Raw genomic sequence first — 22113 nt, 5'->3', positions numbered from 1 at the left:
CATTGACCATAATTAACCTTGGTCGGTTGGTTAAGGATTTTCTTTTACTTAACCGTTTTATTATTTCCCCCACCGGTTCTATTTCTTCTTCCGGTTCTGATTCTTCTTCCGGTTCTGATTCTTCTTCCGGTTCCTCTTCGGGAACTTGTGAATCATTCCATGAATCATTCCAAATTACATTTGAATCTTCATTATTATTAGGTGAGTCAATGGGACTTGTACTATAGGTAGACATCTATCACATAATATCAAACACGTTAAGAGATTAATATATCACATAATATTCACATGTTAAAAATATATAGTTTCCAACAAAAATGTTAAGCAATCATTTTTAAAGAAAACACGGTCGAAGTCCAGACTCACTAATGCATCCTAACAAACTCGATAAGATACACTAATGCAAATTTTCTGGTTCTCTAAGACCAACGCTCGGATACCAACTGAAATGTCCCGTTCTTATTGATTAAAAACGTTCCATATTAATTGATTTCGTTGCGAGGTTTTGACCTCTATATGAGACGTTTTTCAAAGACTGCATTCATTTTAAAACAAACCATAACCTTTATTTCATCAATAAAGGTTTAAAAAGCTTTACGTAGATTATCAAATAATCATAATCTAAAATATCCTGTTTACACACGACCATTACATAATGGTTTACAATACAAATATGTTACAACGAAATAAGTTTCTTGAATGCAGTTTTTACACAATATCATACAAGCATGGACTCCAAATCTCGTCCTTATTTAAGTATGCGACAGCGGAAGCTCTTAATAATCACCTGAGAATAAACATGCTTAAAATGTCAACAAAAATGTTGGTGAGTTATAGGTTTAACCTATATATTATCAAATCATAATAATAGACCACAAGATTTTATATTTCAATACACATCCCATACATAGAGATAAAAATCATTCATATGGTGAACACCTGGTAACCGACATTAACAAGATGCATATATAAGAATATCCTCATCATTCTGGGACACCCTTCGGATATGATATAAATTTCGAAGTACTAAAGCATCTGGTACTTTGGATGGGATTTGTTAGGCCCAATAGATCTATCTTTAGGATTCGCGTCAATTAGGGTGTCTGTTCCCTAATTCTTAGATTACCAGACTTAATAAAAAGGGGCATATTCGATTTCGATAATTCAACCATAGAATGTAGTTTCACGTACTTGTGTCTATTTTGTAAATCATTTATAAAACCTGCATGTATTCTCATCCCAAAAATATTAGATTTTAAAAGTGGGACTATAACTCACTTTCACAGATTTTTACTTCGTCGGGAAGTAAGACTTGGCCACTGGTCGATTCACGAACCTATAACAAATATGTACATATATATCAAAGTATGTTCAAAATATATTTACAACACTTTTAATATAAGTTTATTAAGTCAGCTGTCCTCGTTAGTAACCTACAACTAGTTGTCCACAGTTAGATGTACAGAAAATAAATCGATATATATTATCTTGAATCAATCCACGACCCAGTGTATACATATCTCAGTATTGATCACAACTCAAACTATATATATTTTGGAATCAACCTCAACCCTGTATAGTTAACTCCAACATTCACATACAGAGTGTCTATGGTTGTTCCGAAATATATATAGATGTGTCGACATGATAGGTCGAAACATTGTATACGTGTCTATGGTATCTCAAGATTACATAATATACAATACAAGTTGATTAAGTTATGGTTGGAATAGATATGTTACCAATTTTCACGTAGCTAAAATGAGAAAAATTATCCAATCTTGTTTTACCCATAACTTCTTCATTTTAAATCCGTTTTGAGTGAATCAAATTGCTATGGTTTCATATTGAACTCTAATTTAAGAATCTAAACAGAAAAGTATAGGTTTATAGTCGAAAAATTAAGTTACATGTCAATTACTAAAGAGGTAGTCATTTCCGTCGAAAAAACGACATCTTGATGACCATTTTGGAAAACATACTTTCACTTTGAGTTTAACCATGATTTTTGGATATAGTTTCATGTTCATAAGAAAAATCATTTTCCCAGAAGAACAACTTTTAAATCAAAGTTTATCATAGTTTTTAATTAACTAACCCAAAACAGCCCGCGGTGTTACTACGACGGCGTAAATCCGGTTTTATGGTGTTTATCGTGTTTTCGGGTTTTAAATCATTAAGTTAGCATATCATATAGATATAAAACATGTGTATAGTTGATTTTAAAAGTGTAGTTAGAAGGATTAACTTTATTTGCGAACAAGTTTAGAATTAACTAAACTATGTTCTAGTGATTACAAGTTTACCACTTCGAATATGATAGCTTTTTATGTATGAATCGAATGATGTTATGAACATCATTACTACCTTAAGTTCCTTGGATAAACCTACTGGAAAATAGAAAAATGGATTTAGCTTCAACGGATCCTTGGATGGCTTGAAATTCTTGAAGCAAGATCATGACACGAAAACAAGTTCAAGTAAGATTTTCACTCGAAATAAGATTGTTATAGTTATAGAATTTGAACCAAAGTTTAAATAAGTTTATTACCTTGATTATGAGATGAAAAGCTACTGGAAATTAAGTAAACTTCTTGATCCTAAAGAGTTGTTGGATTGGATTAAGAGTAGGAGGCAAACTTCTTGAAGTTGTAAAACTATCTTGATATAATCTTGATCAAGCTTTGTTATGATGTTTATAGCTTAGTTTAGATGATCAAAACTTGCTGAATTGATAGAGGTTTTTGTGTTCTTGAATGAGTAGGAGATTAGAGAGATATTAGAGCTTAATCAAAGTTGAAATGAAATGGATATGTATGTGTGTGTTCACGTGAATGTATGCATGCATATATACAAAACTTAGTTTGTAATCTAGCTTAATAATTGGCATAAGAAGTTAAGAGTTGCTTAAAGATGTTTCCCACTTGTTAAATGGCTGATCCTAAGGCTGCTAAAGAGGTGATTTGATGTGTACATACCAATAGTAAATACATCTAGAAGCTACGTATTCTACGAGTACATGTACATGTACATACGTGTAGAATTGTTGATGAAAATGAATGAGAATGTAATTGTAAGTATTTTTGTTAACTGGAAGTACTTTGATATATGTCTTAAAGTCTTTCAAAAGTGTTCAAATACATTTAAATACATTACATGTATATACATTTTAACTGAGTCGTTAAGTCATCGTTAGTCGTTACATGTAAGATTTGTTTTGAAGCCTTTAAGTTAACGATCTCATTTAATGTTGTTAATCCATTATTTATTATATCAAATGAGATGTTAATTTATTGTATTCTCATGTTAACATGATATATGAATATATCTTAATATGATATATATACATTAAAATCTCGTTACAACGATAATCGTTACGTATATGTCTCGTTTCAAAATTCTTAAGTTAATAGTCTTGTTTTTACTTATGTAATTCATTGTTAAAAGACTTAATGATATATTTAATTATCATTTTATCAGGTTAAATATAGTGTAACAATGTATTAATATGCTTCATATATATTTAGTAAGACGTGGTTATAACGATAATCGTTATATGTATTGTTTCAAGTTTCTTACGTCAATAGTCTCATTTTTAAGTATATAGCCCATTGTTACTATATTTAATTAGATACTTAATTATCATTATATCATGTTAAACATATATATTTATTCATATATGTATCATCATGTCATATACAACTTATAGCGTTCGTGAATCATCGATCAAACTGGGTGATCAAACATTTACATAATTTCCGTTTCAATTAACCAAGTCTTAACAAGTTTGATTGCTTAACATGTTGGAAACATTTAATCATGTAAATAACAATTTCATTTAATATATATATAAACATGGAAAAGTTCGGGTCACTACACACGACTCCTAGCTGATCGGGCTAGAGTCTGCCGATAGTCCTCGCTACTCAATTCACAGTATAGTCATCCTGACGCAGGGGTGCGTCGTTCACACTATACTCACAATCAGTAGCCTATGGACCCAACCTCCCTTGGCACGGTTGACCTCATACAGACTCTAACCTCCCTGGGCACGGTCACGAGTCCCCAGTCTCCCCAGGCCCGACTGGTGTCAATCATATAGTGCACGTACAAACACATACATCAACAAGCATACTATATCCATCTAGCATGGCAATCACTAATATCACATGATAATTATATTACACTAAACTTGGTAAAAGAGTTAAACACAGTAGCATGATACGCTACTCAAACTCTATCTGGAGATAGACCCACTCACCGATCACCTGCTAAACTCGGTAGTCTAATATCACCGAGTCTTCTCCTCGTCTGAACCACCTGAGAATAAACACTGAACAAGTTAGTAAATCGCACCACCATTACTAACTATATGATATTCAATATATATATATATATATATATATATATATATATATATATATATATATATATATATACGTACTTACAATACACTATATATTTCCAATATTTATAAAATAATATAAACGGGTCATTGGGACAATTATGACCCAATTGAATCATAATTTACCACCTTTAACCAAATAAGCCCAAACGGGTCAACGGGGTTAAAATGATCGGTTCACACATATTTGCATACACATATACTCTCTTGTATATATATACATATATATACTCGCATATATATATATATATATATATATATATATATATATATATATATATATATATATATATATATATATATATATATATATATTCCCTATATATATACTTTTACACACACACACACACACACACACATATATATATATATATATATATACACACACATACACATACATATATATATAACACACACACACACATATATATATATATATATACACACACACACACACTCTCATATATATATATATATATATATATATATATATATATATATATATATATATATATATATATATATATATATATACACACACACACACACACATATATAATCCATCCAAATAGGTCAAAGTCCAAATGGGCGAATAACCGAACAGTCACGAACAAACAGGTCACGAGTGAACACGTATACGCACCCTAATTAATTATGTCATATATCAACCAAATAAATCATGCAATTTATATAAACGAACGGTCCAAACTAAATAAATTATGCAACTTATATAAACGGACCACGAGTTATCTCATAAATCATAAGTACAGGCCACGGGTTTCGGGTCACGATTAACCGAGCATCCGCACAAAAAGTCCACTCTATAATCTACAACCCAAATGAAATTAATAAAATGGGTCAAAGTCTAAATGAGCAAATAAACACTACTTACAAGAGCAGGTCAGGGTCCAAACGAGTAAATAGACACACAAACCACCAAATCATAAGTACGGGCAACGAGTTACGAGCCATGCCAAGTCGCTACGCACCACACTAGTGAACAGCAGCAAAACGACAACATAAGAGGGCTATGAACAGCAGTTTACAGCAGCTCCAGCTGCAAAATTGCAGCAGAAACAGCCCCGCGCAGTAGCAAAAATAGTAGCAGTAGTGTACCTGCTGTCCCTTTCGGTTTCACTCACAATAATCGAGTTTCGGGCAATATTTTGACCAAGTTAAGGGTTCACAAAGGTGTGGAAACACACAACAACAGTTATCTAGCATTCCAAAAGCAACGTAACACATATACCATTGTTACCCAAATTAAACTAACTAATGGGTCATGATCTTAAAATAGAGAAACCGAATTAAACATAATTAATACAAACGTGTCGAGGTTAAAACAATCAAACAAAACCATCCCATGCACCAAAAAAACGACAAACACCACCACTGGCGGCCAACCGCCACCACCGGCCGCCAGCTGCAGCTGCAGTAGCGGCGGCAGCTGCCCAGAAACAGCAACAGCAGCAGCTACGCTGCTGTCCACCATGGTGTACCCCCAAAATCAAGTTGTTTCTTGCAATTTTTAGCCAAATACAAGTCCACAATTGTGTACTAACATGTACACATTCACAAACAAGCATAAATCAAACAATTTCATCATGTAATCAAAGATTTAAGCACAATTTACAACCTTTTATAAAACTAGTCATAAATCCTAAATTAATAAAGAAGAATCATGAAAAGAGGACAAACCTTGATAGAATTCAATTAATAATATACAAGAACTATTTTAGGGCTTGAATTCCATCATCATCTTCATCAATTAAAAAGTAAGGGTTTAATGGTGGTGGTTATGAATTCATGACAGAGGGAACGAGAAGGAGAGGTAGGAGAACCATCACTTAAAGCTTGCAATCTTACTTCATCATCCTTATCAATTTCGAAGATTAAAGTTCATCTATGTCTGTGTAGTGTTTGATCGATATAAACAAAAGGATGGAACCAAAAACCACGTACAGTAAATAAAACAAGGGGAGGGGCGGTTTCTTTTGGGCTCTTAAATGGGATTAAATCTCATTCCTGATAAAACACGGGTATTTATCTGTTTACTGAAACGCAATGTACCTCGTTCGGTAGCCCAAACGAAGTCTAAATTTAATAAACAAATATGTTCTGTGACTCTGGTCACAAAACGAACCCACTGGACTAATAATTAATTAAAAACACTCAACAAATAATTAACTCATTAAAAAGCACCTTAAAACGCAAAACGAACAAAAAGACAAAAAGGTAAATTCCAACTAGGCCTGTCTTCAGGATGTTACAAATCTACCCCCTTAAAGAGATTCCGTCCTCGGAATCTGGTCAGTCATAGTCAACAAGGTCATGGTTGCCTCAAACCACAATAACGGATCACCACTAGACCTAAGTCACAAAAGAGTCTTATGGTCACCCGCACCACCGAGTTTAATTTCATTTCCAAACCGTCAAACTTTATAATCTAAAGTCAAACCCAACCCAAGCTAAGAGACTAAATTTCTAGATCATTAATCATACACTAGATATTAAAATCTCATTCTCACCACTCACCAGAGTAATTTAATACCAAAAAAAATCTGTCATTATCGAATAAGTACAATCCCAACAAAATCCCAACTGAAAAGGTTAACAAGTCATCGGTCGTAGTCAATTACCAACCATTTGTCCGAGATTATGAAAATAAATCACGCCAATCATCTCGTTCTCTTATCATTTTAGTAGATATCCACAAAAATATCTTGTATCAAGTCAAAGTTCACTAACTGAGGTCACGATTTCTCATCAACAATTCATTAATTCATTACCCCATACAGTCTAATTAAAGGGTCAAACACTATCACTCACCTCTAAATACACTAAATTAGTTAATTTTACTCGCACATATTTGTTAAGTCGACCCAGTTATACTAAAATCATCCAAATTTCGTAATTCAATAGTCGTTTTAAACCCGATATTTAAGAATTTTGTCCAAATTCGCTCAAACGTATCAATTATCGCCCACTAATTCGTTGACGGATTCGTGTTTCTGGTCAATTCCATCATTAAATCACGAATTTCATCAAAGAATTACGGTCACCACAATGTCATAATAGTCAACCCTCCAAAAATCACAAATAAACTGCCGATCAGGTCTAATTTATCTATATCTCCTCCGACTCTCGGAACTACTGTATGTTTACCACAATGTATTTTCGTTGTCCAAACGTAATACATCATCCCAAATCATATTTTCATTCAGAGTATTTCGAAGCAAGATCCTAGTTAAGTCTGTCAATCCATCACAGTCTTACTTCACGGGTCACTGATAGTTATAATCCATTAAAAAGAAATACTTTCAAACACAAAGTTTATATTAGTCATCCGATTACAACTATCTCGATATACAAATGATTCTATCACATTCACACGATTCAAATTTACCCAACTGATCCACTTAGGTAAATAATTCCGATATTAATATTATCCAAAACTTCTATAGTCACACAGTCGACTGACTATGTCCCGCTATATAAATAATTGACGATCATAAACAACCACACCTTTCTATTCTAAGGAGGTAATAGCCACAATATCCGCAAACATGGTCTGACACTCACCTTGGTCATAAGGTCAACGCACACCTGACTCCCAGTCCTCGGTCAGGTCAATGTTCTACATATCTTACCTTGTAGACATCTAAGGGAAGTAGACAACACCTACTTTCTAAGGATCACACAAAAAATCACGTTAGGCCACAGAATAAAGACAGTTCCTTAGGACAACTATACGGGTCCAACACAATATGTCCAGTCTCCAGATCTTACCAAGACTTAACATAATCCAATTTGACACGAATCCTTATACAAATCAATGTTTCTTCTAACTTACAAGGAAACCAAATAAAAAGTGTCTCCCACACTTATATTTAAGGGTCACTTCGGTCCATAGAGGGCAACAGTTTATTAGGACAACACTACCAATCATACACAGCTAGCCAAATCTTACACAATACGGTAGGGTTAGTTTTACATATCACATACACAAGGCAGTATCATACAAGGTTCGGGTCCTCCATAAATAAACAAAGGCACTACAACACTATTTCAATCCTTACGGGCCACTATATGTGTCCCGTGGGTCCATGAAAAGGAACTGCAATTTACATAGGTCCAACACAACAAGTTCATGAACCTATATCACAAAGTCAGTCCTACTTACTGGTTCCGTCACAGTCTATATGCACACAGACTCCACATCACATGGCAACATAAAAAGTTAGGGCCCTTTCGCCATAATCAAAGGGACCACTACCCGAGTCCATCTCTATGGGTCACTACATGTGTCCCATCAGTCAACTGTAAGGAAAAAGACATATACAAGTCTAATTTACACTAACAATTCAAGCACAACAATTTGCTAAGTCTAGACTATATGTTGACTCACATTTAGTATAACAGCCCAATTACTTAATAGCATATCATCATCACAAAACTAGCATATCAAACATGTCACAGGCCATATCTCAAACAAATCACTAAAGCATGGCAAACACATAGCATATATCATATTTAGTAAGCTCTAAAGTACCGAGTAGTCGGTCAAAGGGAGTAAAATCCCAACAATGTCAGGCTAGCTCCAGACACCATCGTCGTAACTGGAGTCATCAATCAGTCAACTACTTCTTCCTTTCAAGAGGATGTAATCATATCACAAATAATCACAATTAATCATCATAGATCATCATTACAACGAGCACAAGAACACAATCTATAGGTACAGTAATAATAATTACAATAATGTAACAAGAATGTACCTTTATGAATAAGAAGACACCTTCTGAATCTATCAACACCTCGATCCCACCCGCACCCTTGACCCTCTTTCATTCTGCAACTGGATCCTCATCCTTGGAGTCATGGTACTAAAACTCGTCAAATCCTTTATTCAACTCAATATTGAACCCGTCCACTGTAATTCTGTCAGCATTGAGGATCAATGGAGCACCAGCAGGGTGGAATCGACCTTCATACCTGTCTTATCACAACATCTCATGCAAAGCTTAGTAGATAATCTGTTAGTTCAAGAAACACACTTAATATCCTGCATTCACTTAACCTCACCCCACAGACGTGTTTGACTTAACTCGAGGTTTGGGAACAGGCACACACATGTACTGGTTGTCAAACCAATGCTCTGATACCAACTTGTAACGCCAGGTAAATTTTTTTTTTTTAAATCACAGCGGAAGTCTTAATTTAACAAACACCACGTTATTTACAAAAACACGTAATTAAATAATTTATCACAAACATTATAAATAAATATAGTTTTACTTTTACATTATAACACATCAGAGTACTCCGAGTCAAACACGTCTTCAACCCAATTCCCAATCCCAATAGTACCTAAACCGCAGGTGTGTAAATGTGGGGGTTAGCGCACCGCTAAGTGAGTGGAATCTATCTAACAGGATAAGCTTAAGCATCACACAAGCTTTACTCTAAATATCACCACCACATGCTAACCACCACTAGCATACAAATACGACAATACGAGGATCGACGGCTTGTACGAGCACACGACTCCTAGCTGATCGGGCTAGAGTCTACCGATAGTCCTTGCTACTCAATTCACAGTATAGTCATCCTGACGCAGGGGGTGCGTCGTTCACACTATACTCACAATCAGTAGCCTATGGACCCAACCTCCCTAGGCACGGTTGACCTCATACGGACTCTAACCTCCCTAGGCACGATCACGAGTCCCCAGTCTCCCCAGGCTCGACTGGTGTCAATCACATAGTGCACGTACAAACACATACATCAACAAGCATACTATATCCATCTAGCATGGCAATCAGTAAGGTGCTGTTTGTTTTTTAAGATGTTTTTGCCTGAAGATCTGCGGACCATGTCTGTAAAGAAGATGTGGACTGAAGGTCTGTATGCTGAATAATGAAGACTGTTTGTTTTTAGTTCTGCAACATAACTTAATTCTGTCTGTAGCACTTAGAAGCACATTCCTAAGTCTGCGAGGCTGCAGACATAATAAGACATAGTTTTATCTTATGTCTTCAGAAAAACAAAATGTCTGCAGTCAAAACATCTGCGGGCGCGCAGACATAAGACATAATAAGGTCTGCAGTCAGGAAAACAAACAACACCTAATATCACATGATAATTATATTACACTAAACTTGGTAAAAGAGTTAAACACAGTAGCATCATACGCTACTCAAACTCTATTTGGAGATAGACCCACTCACCGATCACCAGCTAAACTCGGTAGTCTAATATCACCGGGTCTTCTCCTCGTCTGAACCACCTGAGAATAAACACTGAACAAGTTAGTAAATCGCACCACCATTACTAACTATATGATATTCAATATATATATATATATACACGTACTTACAATACACTATATATTTCCAATATGTATAAAATAATATAAACGAGTCATTGGGACAATTATGACCCAATTGAATCATAATTTACCACCTTTAACCAAATAAGCCCAAACGGGTCAACGGGGTCAAAATGATCGGTTCACACATATTTGCATACACATATACTCTCTTGTATATATATACATATATATACTCGCATATATATATATATATATATATATATATATATATATATATATATATATATATATATATATATATATATATATATATTCTCTATTTGTATATACTTTTACACACACACACATACACACACACACACACACATATATATATATATATATATATATATATATATATATATATATATATATATATATATATATATATATATATATATACACACACAAACACACACATACACATATATATAATCCATCCAAATAGGTCAAAGTCCAAATGGGCGAACGATTCAATATCAACACCCCTAAACTGGTCAATAACTGAACGGTCAGGAAATATAACTTACTACCTTCCCAAACGGGTCACGAGTGAACACGTATACGCACCCTAATTAATTATGTCATACATCAACCAAATAAATCATGCAATTTATATAAACGAACGGTCCAAACTAAATAAATTATGCAATTTATATAAACGAACCACGAGTTATCTCATAAATCATAAGTACAGGCCACGGGTTTCGGGTCACGATTAACCGAGCATCCGCACAAAAGGTCCACTTTATAATCTACAACCCAAATGAAATTAATAAAATGGGTCAAAGTCTAAATGAGCAAATAAACACTACTTACAAGAACAGGTCAGGGTCCAAACGAGTAAATAGACACACAAACCACCAAATCATAAGTACGGGCAACGAGTTACGAGCCATGCCAAGTCGCTACGCACTACACTAGCGAACAGCAGCATAACGACAACATAAAAGGCCTGTGAACAGCAGTTTATAGCAGCTCCAGCTGCAAAATTGCAGCAGAAACAGCCCCGCGCAGTAGCAAAAATAGTAGCAGCAGTGTACCTGCTGTCCCTTTCGGTTTCACTCACAATAATCGAGTTTCGGGCAATATTTTGACCAAGTTAAGGGTTTACAAAGGTGCGCAAACACACAACAACAATTATCTAGCATTCCAAAAGCAACATAACACATATACCATTGTTACCCAAATTAAACTAACTAATGGGTCATGATCTTAAAATAGAGAAACCGAATTAAACATAATTAATACAAACGTGTCGAGGTTAAAACAATCAAACAAAACCATCCCATGCATCAAAAAAAAAACGACAAACACCGCCACCACCGGCCGCCAGCTGCAGCTGCAGTAGCGGCGGCAACCGCCCAGAAACAGCAACAGCAGCAGCTACGCTGCTGTCCACAATGGTGTACCCCCAAAATCAAGTTGTTTCTTGCAATTTTTAGCCAAATACAAGTCCACAATTGTGTACTAACATGTACACATTCACAAACAAGCATAAATCAAACAATTTCATCATGTAATCAAAGATTTAAGCACAATTTACAACCTTTTATAAAACTAGTCATAAATCCTAAATTAATAAAGAAGAATCATGAAAAGAGGACAAACCTTAATAGAATTCAATTAATAATATACAAGAACTATTTTAGGGCTTGAATTCCATCATCATCTTCATCAATTAAAAAGTAAGGGTTTAATGGTGGTGGTTGTGAATTCGTGACAGAGGGAACGAGAGGGAGAGGTAGGAGAACCACCACTTAAAGCTTGCAATCTTACTTCATCATCCTTATCAATTTGGAAGATTAAAGTTCATCTATGTGTGTGTAGTGTTTGATCGATATAAACAAAAGGATGGAACCAAAAACCACGTAGAGTAAATAAAACAAGGGGAGGGGTGGTTTCTTTTGGGCTCTTAAATGGGATTAAATCTCATTCCTGATAAAACACGGGTATTTATCTGTTTACTGAAATGCAATGTACCTCGTTCGGTAGCCCAAACGAAGTCTAAATTTAATAAACAAATATGTTCTGTGACTCTGGTCACAAAACGAACCCACTGGACTAATAATTAATTAAAAACACTCAACAAATAATTAACTCATTAAAAAGCACCTTAAAACGCAAAACGAACAAAAAGACAAAAAGGTAAATTCCAACTAGGCCCGTCTTCAGGATGTTACAGTTAGTATAATATAATGACAAGTGATCAACGTGATTATATTACAGTAAGTCATGCTGAGTTTCTAAATGGAACGTAATGATTCACAGACCATAACATCATCATGTGCCATGTTACATGACTCTTACATTCAATCTAATCTCTAAACATATCAAGAACATATTCTATTGATAGTTCTATCTTTTCCTTTGAATTCTGGTAATTTCATAAGTCAAATTGTGCTATTACAATTTCTCTCTTAGAGCATTAGCTATGTTCATTCCGAATTTCATATCTATGAATTCTAGACCATTATTCGCTTGACTTGAAGTCGGGAAAAGAAGACGGAAGAATGAAACTCCAAAATATAAGGAAAAATATAAGCACGAAGACAACGCAGAAATTACAAATCGTGTATATCGATGCGTATAGCAATATAAAGACACGGGAAAACTAAGAACACTATAAATCCAAGAGCATAGTAGAAATTAACGGATTCCTCCGGTGGAAGATGAAAAAGAAGAATGACAGATGTGATAGTCAAGAATATATCAAGAATTAAAACTGGATGGAGCATATTGACGAATGTTTTGGAAGTATGAAGAAAGGAAGAAAGTATAAAAGATGGGAGATGTGAAAATAAGGAAACGTAGGAGGTTGATTTATAGTAAAATATCCGACAGAGAAATCGAGACAGATTATTGCATTAAATCGAAGAGGATCATAATTTTCTTAATCGCCAAAGAATCAAATCTTATATAGATTACAAAGATTTTCTTTAATTCGGAGATCAACCATGATGACGTCAAAAGATAAGACGAATCCCTATTTTCTCATTTCACTCTTTTACGATAGCTTCACTCATACGTTTCGAGTAATCGAATTATTTTATCCATATTTCTCAATCATGATAAAACCATATGAATCAACTTATATTCGTCATAATAACATTCTTATTGTTAGCCATGACGACCTCGATCAAATTTCGGGACGAAATTTCTTTAACGGGTAGGTACTGCGACGACCCGAAAATTTTTGACCAAATTTAAATTTAATCTTTATATAATTCCGACTTGATAAGCAATGAATTTTAATAAATCTTGAACCTCCGAAAAGAGTTTTACACAAGCTTTTGGTCACCCTTTTATTCTGACGATTCACGAACGTCATAACTTGATTTAATTGTTTAATTGTTTAATTATTGTGTATATATATGGATTTATATCTATTTAACTTGAAAATATGATAATTAAATATCTCATTAAGTATATTAACAAAGTATTATATATATATTTTCATACTACTAATTTAAAGAGTTTTCAAATAATATATATTACTATTTATACGACGTAATTAACTTATGTTAAAATGTATTTAAGTATAATGTATTACGAGTGTAAATACATCCTTACAAGTATTGAATACACTTTATAATATATCAATACATATAAAGGATAGCTATACTCGTATTTCCGTTCAATTTCCTCAAAGAATTCTACTCGCATTCATACGGTATTTTTACCCGTATTATATACAGCTTCTAGAAGTATTTACTATTGGTATATACCAATAGAAATCTGCAATTATTTGTGTAATATGTCATCCATGACCTAGTCAATTTAATATGTCATGCATGACTTAATACAATTTAACTTATCTTAGATATTTTCACTAAAAGTCAAAATTATAAGCTTATAAATAAGGAACATTTTAACTCATTTTTACTCCACATTATCTTAAACTAAAAATACACACTTGAATGCTCTCATATCATACTTTAATCTCAGCAACTTTCCTCTTCATAATCAAGGTAAAATACTTCTCAAAATCCTTGTTCAATTCCTTGTATAGTTGCTATCTTATTATACTTATAAAACTTGTAAAAACTAGAACTTGTTTTGGTGAACACCAAGCTTGTTTGAAAAACTAATCTAATCTTTCTAACTTAACTCTAATAACACTTATTTATATGTATTATGATGTTATATTAAGTTAATATAAGAACTTATAACTTGTACATATGAAGAACACCTTGAAACTTAACATATATCCTTTAATCTCCATTCGGTAAAAAGCGGGCTGTTTTGGGTTGGGAATTAAAAACCTATCTTAGACTTTGAGTTCGAGGCTAATACTTTGGAAATATGTTAATATGTGTAAATAAGACTTCCAGTATTTTTTTCATGATTTTAGACAAAGTGGAAGTATTTTATCAAAAAAGTCATATATTGGGTGGATGCCGGGATTTTTTCAAATCTGTCCACCGACACAAAAAGAGGGTAAAGCTCTAAAAATTACTATTTGGGATGAACTTTTCGAATTGATTTTGTAAAATTTACTTCTTAAGGAATCCATAGCAATTTGATTCACTTTAAACAGAGTTGTAATGAATATTTGGCGAGCAAAACAAAATCTGCTAAAATTAACGTTGTATGGACGAAATTTATATTATAAAAACTATATTAACCATATCCTTGTTAAATTTTCCTATATCCTATATATATTTGGACATGTTATCAGTAGTATAACAAAATATTATAATCTTGGTTAATTCTGTGATTGTATATATGTATAATAATATTCTTGGTACGTCCTAACACAATAACTATACAATACGTTTTGATAAATCCTAAGACAATACGTACACAATACGTCTTAGTTAATTCTAAGACAATACGTATACAATACGTCTCTGGGTTGATGCAAAGACAATACGTATACAATACGTCGTGGGGGTAATTCTAAGATTATATATATATATATATATATATATATATATATATATATATATATATATATATATATATATATATATATATATATATATATATATATATATATATATATACCGATTATTAGACTGTTGGACTTTTCGGACTATTTTGGACTACTAACAAAGGACTACTAACATAAAATGTTAAAAATTATTATATAAGTAATAATAATTTTATTTAAATAAAGTGTTTCATTCAATAAAACCTTTGTCATGTATTATATTCGACTGTTACGTCACGTGTGTAGTATTTGGAAACCGATGTATTTTGGGGATTATTTCTTAAATAATCGCCCACTTGTTTAAAACATGCATTATGTATAACAATGATGTGCTTTTTATGAAACGAATGCAATATTTTCTAAAACGTATCATATAGATGTCAAATACTTCGCTATGGGACCAATGAGAACGTACTGCGTTTATAGTAATTTGGACGGGTCGTTTCAACAAATCATTTGACAATGCAAACGGTGTCATCAAAAAACGTTAATAAAAGGTTGTGGTGGTTGGAATTTGTATATATTAATATCCTTATATCTTTATTTTTCTAAAATAGATAGATGAACTTTTCATATTAAAATGAAAAGAATTATTCGATAGCTAATTAATACATCATATGAAATACGGAGTATGATGCATCCAATCCAATTAATAATAATAATAATAATAATAATAATAATAATAATAATAATAATAATAATAATAATAATAATAATAATAATTAACAATTAATAATAACTAATAATAAATCATATTAATATAAACTAATAAATAATAATAATAATAATGATATAATGATAATATAAAATATAAAATATAAAATTGATAAATATAATAATAATAATTAATAATAATAATAATAATAATAATAATAATAATAATAATAATAATAATAATAATAATAACAGCAACAGCAACAACAACAATAACAATAATAATGATAATACAACCTTCATCTCACACAAAATATTCACATTTATATTTGAGTTATCACATTTTAATTGTCTATTTCATACTTCAACCAATAAAAAAGATTTAAGTGGCTAGTTATGATATTTGTTAGGTGAATTTTTTTTTTTGAAAGGCAATTTATATTATATTACTAATAAAAACTAGCAAGACGCTAGGAATTACAATGATTAAATCACGACGATACAATTTCAATCGACAATCAACCTGAATGCTAACAAACACGAATCCTACGAAAACACGAATCCTAAACACGACACTCTCCATCACACGAAACCGATTCTCACGAGACCAATTCATAACCCAACGAAATGAAAAGGAATATCAAACACACAAAACTATCACGCACAATATCAGCAAACACTAGGAAAATTACACATGAAACGGAAAGAATGGCCACGACGACAACCCACGAAAAACTTAAACCAAACAGTCCGATCATGTAATCTATCAAGTGGTGACATTGCACGAAGAAGAGACGATGCTTAAATATACCCTGGCTTAATTTCACCAACGAAAACCTCCTGAACCACGAACTCGACAGCAAGTTGAATCAGGCAAGAAACTCACCCAAAAAACACGAACCGAGAGCCACCCACATCATGATCTGTTGAAACTAAAGAACACTAACCCGAAACCAACAGTCACCGGAATCAAAGCAACGAACTCGAACCAAATCACCCACCCAACTCGACCGGAAAGCCACCCACTTGAACTCGACTGGAATCGTAGATCCAAACCAACTGAAAGCATAGATCTCGAACGGAATCTCGACTATACAACGATTAAATGAAACGAACATCTGGGATCTGAAATGAAACGAACTCGACCGGAATAAACAAACGATCTTAAAGATCCAGACCGCAACGAGGCCAAAGCGACCAACACCATCACAACGACAACAGGGAAAGCAGGTGACTAAAAGGTAGGTGGAGATATGATGACGGAAGTAGGTAAAACAAGAAGAAAAACCGATGCAAATACCGGCCAAGTGACGGAGAGAGTAATAAAGGATAGTGAATGAAAACGAAGCTCGACAAAAGAGAACTCCCGGACCACCGGCGGGAAGCCGGTGGCCGGAGAAGAAAGATATCGGTCAGAAAAGTGGATCTGTTGGATTTTGAAAATATAAGTTTTTTTGGAGATGATGATTTTAGTTTTTGGCTGTGAGAAAAGAAAACTTGTTAGGTGAAATTATAGTTTGTAAATAATTCTAAACCTTCGTGTTCGGTTCAATTTGGCGCAGGATATTGTTTTTCAAGCTAGATGGAAACATACCAGCGATAATATTGTGCTCTAACTTAAATTTTTGATGTTACAAGTCAACTTTATCGCTTGCTTTTTTAGTTTCTAATTTAGTTGTTGCGTGTTGTATTCAAATGATTTTGTCTAGCATAGTAACTCCGATCCCATTCCAAAAATTTCAAGCCACTTACCTTTATGATATGGATGATATTAGTATTCATAGTTAAATAGTTTAAAATATTAAGTGGGTGACTACAAAATTTATTGAGAAAAAACTAGGTTTTTTTTATAAATTTATCAAAATTGAGTACTCCGTATTATTTATCACTACTTCAGAGTATGTTCTGGCCCAAAATTAATAAATATGGGTGATGGGTGATGGGTGATGGGTGATGGAAATATTTCATCACCCTTGTAAGATAGAACAAGTAAAGTATTAGTCGCTTTCTTATCTTAGAATCTTAGAATTATGATAATTTAACCCTCGTTAATTTAAAAGGGGTTAAGATGTGACTTCTGAGCCTAAATATGTACAATCGAAAATCTCGCATGTCGCCGTCACAAAAAGTACCGAAAATGGTTTGCTACCACCTCCCATAACCCCTTTTTTCATCGCATAAAGACATTGTATATATTTTTAGTAGTTATTATGCTAATTGGTTAGTATGACACAATCCGATAACCGTATTGTATAGATATACTTGATTCGTTAGCGTTTATTTAGGTGTTTGGTTTTTATTTAATAACTACAGATATTTATCAATAATACAATAACATAAGTGAGTTTTCATGATTGTACAATAATAAAATGAATGATCAATGAATTAATACTTAAAGCAATTTATTATTAAACGACTGAAAATTGTTGGTCACAATTTATTTATCGTCCTATTTTAAGCCATAGCTGTCCCAACACAAAAGTTGTCACTTTTCCCGTTAATCACTCATTTGATTGTTTATACTTAGTTGAATTCATGGTGTCTTTAAGACTTTAACTATCGTATCTTTTTGCACCTCTACCAAAGAAAATAAATACGAAGTTATGTTACTCCAGCCAATACATACATATAACAATCATCATTGCTGTTATAATGAGATTTGTTACTAGGGACGTATCCAAATCATTACAAGTGGGTGATTATTTCACTCTAGACAAAAAGAAAATTAATACGGAGTATAGAAAATGTAAAATCAAATTAAGGAACATGTCAACATGAACTAACAAGAATGGTAACACAACTATACACTTTTAGATCCGTACATGCATGCCTGCTTAGTTTCTTTTCTTTCCCATTTATGTCTTAAGTAAACATTTTTTAATGGTTACCTGAGCTAACCGTGGCGTTCAAAATCAAATCATAATATTCATTTTGCTACTTTAGAAAACATTTTTTTTTTTTGTTATTTCGTATTATCTTGTGTGCTAGAAGTCCGATAGAAACCACAATACCAAAACTAGGCTTTCAAAACTAGGCTTTAATCACTCGTACAAATTTTGGACTATCAGTAATCAGTAATATAATAATACTAAACTGGTAAACAAAAAAAAAAAAAAAAAAAAAAAAAAAACATAGCTGGGTCTTGTAAACAAAATATAATAATACTTAATCTAAATAATAAATAAATCAATAACAATATGAACTTTTTTGTTTGGCGAAATACATATAATTAAATTTAAAAAATATTCCAAGATCAAAACTAAGAACTTTGACTTAACCCAACCAGTTGTTTAAAACAGATAAAACGATTAGGCCCATTGGGCTAGTTAATATATGTTAATTATAGTTGAGCCCAATTAATCGAAAAGAAAAGCCCACTGAGCCGAAGCGGGTACAGATATTTTATTTTATATAGATATAAAACGCAAAACCATATCCACAACGAAACCCTAATCCCCTTTTGTTCACCGCCGTGAGTACGAAATGGTGTCACTCAAGTTACAGAAGCGGCTCGCAGCTAGCGTCCTCAAGTGCGGTCGTGGCAAGGTTTGGCTCGATCCAAACGAAGGCAATGAGATCTCCATGGCCAACTCTCGTACGATTTCAATCCTTTTCGTTTTTCAATCATTTTTTGATTTGTATCTGTCTAATTTTTTGATCTGTATTACTTTTTGTGAGTGAAAATGTTTTTGTTTGTAATTTTAGCTTAACTCTGCTGATTTGTTGATTTTTGTATAAACTGTTAAGTTTAGAGTATATAGCTATCTTAATTGATTTTGTAATCAGGTTGTTCTGTTTGAGATTTGAGGTTTGAGATTTCATGGATTTTTTATTGACTTTTTGATGAATTAAGTCATATACTATTGACGTGTTATTGAGTTTTTGGTCTTAAATGTATCATAAGGAGCGGAAAGATATATTGTTTCTATTTTTTGATAATTCTGTATTAAAGGATGAAACTATGTAAGTTAAATATACACATCATATGCATATTATATGTATTAACGTATTTATATTTATATGTTACTTTCAAATAGGTTTTGATCTTTGATAAATTTTGGCTTTATGACCTAATATGCTTAAAGATGTTCTATTTTAACACATAGTTTGTTGTATTGTGCGAAGGCTCATTTTTGGCATATGCAGATGTATATTTGTATTACTTTAGCTTATCCTTGTTTTGTGTGAAGGCTCATTTTTGTAGCTATATTTACTGTCAGTGTAAAGAAGGAATTGATGAAAACTTTATCTTATTAGTTGCTCAGGATCCAACTCAGGATATGCGATAAATAATTTTGTGGTTATATATATGTTTCATGTTTGGTCCACCTGCACCGTTAGTAATCTTTACTTTTTTTTTTTTAGTTTATAGTACTATCAATGCTCATATTTGGCTGTTTTGCTGTTGGTTTGCAGGTCAGAACATTAGGAAGTTGGTCAAGGATGGATTTATCATCAGGAAGCCAACCAAGATCCACTCTCGATCACGTGCACGTCGCATGAATGAGGCTAAGAGAAAGGGACGTCATTCTGGATACGGTATTTATTAATCTTTTGCATACTTCAATGGCTACATTGTTTTTAGGCAAATGCTTATTTTAGCTTATATAGTTCAATTTCATTGTATGTTTAATTTGTTTGTGTTCAATATGTAATAGGAAAGCGTAAGGGAACCAGGGAGGCTAGGTTGCCAACTAAGATTATATGGATGAGAAGAATGAGGGTGTTGAGGAGATTGCTGAAAAAGTACCGAGAGTCAAAGAAGATTGACAAGCACATGTACCATGACATGTACATGAAGGTCAAAGGTAATGTTTTTAAGAACAAGCGTGTGTTGATGGAAAGCATTCACAAGTCAAAGGCTGAAAAGGCCCGTGAGAAGACTATTGCTGACCAGTTTGAGGCTAAACGTCAGAAGAACAAGGCTAGCCGAGAGAGGAAGTTGGCTCGAAGAGAGGAACGATTTGCCCAGGTATAAACATTAGGAAGTTGCATTTGTTTATCAGAAGATCACTATTTATGTAGTCTTATTGATTATCATATAAACCCTTTAACCTTTATTTTCAACGATTTCAGGGTCCACAAGAGAAAGCACCGGCTGCACCAGTAGCACCGGCGGCAGCTCCTGCTGCACAACCTGCTAAGTGAGTGTTGTTTTTGATTCATATTTTTATTTTTATGTGGTTAGATCCTTCTTGTTCTAATGAGAATGTAAATGTTTGTTGCAGGGCTACAAAGAAATCCAAGAAATGAGGTGTTTTGTGTATGTTGGATATCTTTATTAGCTTTGTGGTTTATTTTAGTGATATGTTTGTTACAATTTCGTTTTGTTATGGAATACTCTTTTAGAAAGAGCCTTCAACTCTTGATACAATGATTTTTGTCTGCTTATTTCATGTTTGTTATGTTGTATTTGCTTTTCATTATGTTACTATAACACATGTTTTGAAAGCTAAACACATGATGGTTGATGATTTATGCAGTAAACTGATTTTACTCTTTAAGGACACCAGCAAAACTCGAGTAGAAATGAGTGGTCTAATCAGTACTAAATAGATTATAGATCTACACGCTTCTTTTTTAATAAAAAAAAGCCAAGTTCATCGAACAATGAATTGGCCCAAAAATACATAGTAAAGAATTTTGGGAACATGCTCACCAAAATTTAAGACTACATTGAATGGATCAAAACATCCAAACAAACATTGCTCATCTATATAGTTTCCAGAGACTTTAAACACACAT

At 33.1% G+C, this 22113-nt stretch overlaps 1 protein-coding gene across 1 annotated transcript; it reads left to right on the top strand.

The window, feature by feature from the left end:
• Positions 1-19810: 19810 nt before the first annotated feature.
• LOC139899444 (large ribosomal subunit protein eL19y-like) lies at positions 19811-21778 on the top strand. Its single transcript, XM_071882265.1, has 5 exons — positions 19811-19963; positions 20785-20907; positions 21027-21340; positions 21445-21512; positions 21597-21778. The coding sequence occupies exons 1-5, from the start codon at positions 19852-19854 to the stop codon at positions 21619-21621; spliced, it is 642 nt and encodes a 213-aa protein (XP_071738366.1). The 5' UTR covers positions 19811-19851; the 3' UTR covers positions 21622-21778.
• The last annotated feature ends 335 nt before the right edge of the window (positions 21779-22113 follow it).

This window comes from Rutidosis leptorrhynchoides, chromosome 3 (assembly GCF_046630445.1).
Source record: "Rutidosis leptorrhynchoides isolate AG116_Rl617_1_P2 chromosome 3, CSIRO_AGI_Rlap_v1, whole genome shotgun sequence".
Classification (NCBI taxonomy): domain Eukaryota; kingdom Viridiplantae; phylum Streptophyta; class Magnoliopsida; order Asterales; family Asteraceae; genus Rutidosis; species Rutidosis leptorrhynchoides.
The sequence above is the reverse complement of the archived record's forward strand: the minus strand, read 5'-3'. Positions and strand labels throughout refer to the sequence as shown.

Bases quoted from the DNA above. Each gene is read 5' to 3' on its own strand.
- LOC139899444 (XM_071882265.1), top strand. From the start codon at position 19,852: ATGGTGTCACTCAAGTTACAGAAGCGGCTCGCAGCTAGCGTCCTCAAG. The intron at 19,964-20,784 runs GTACGATTTCAA...GTTGGTTTGCAG, and splicing joins GATCTCCATGGCCAACTCTC to GTCAGAACATTAGGAAGTTG. The intron at 21,513-21,596 runs GTGAGTGTTGTT...TGTTTGTTGCAG, and splicing joins CCTGCTGCACAACCTGCTAA to GGCTACAAAGAAATCCAAGA.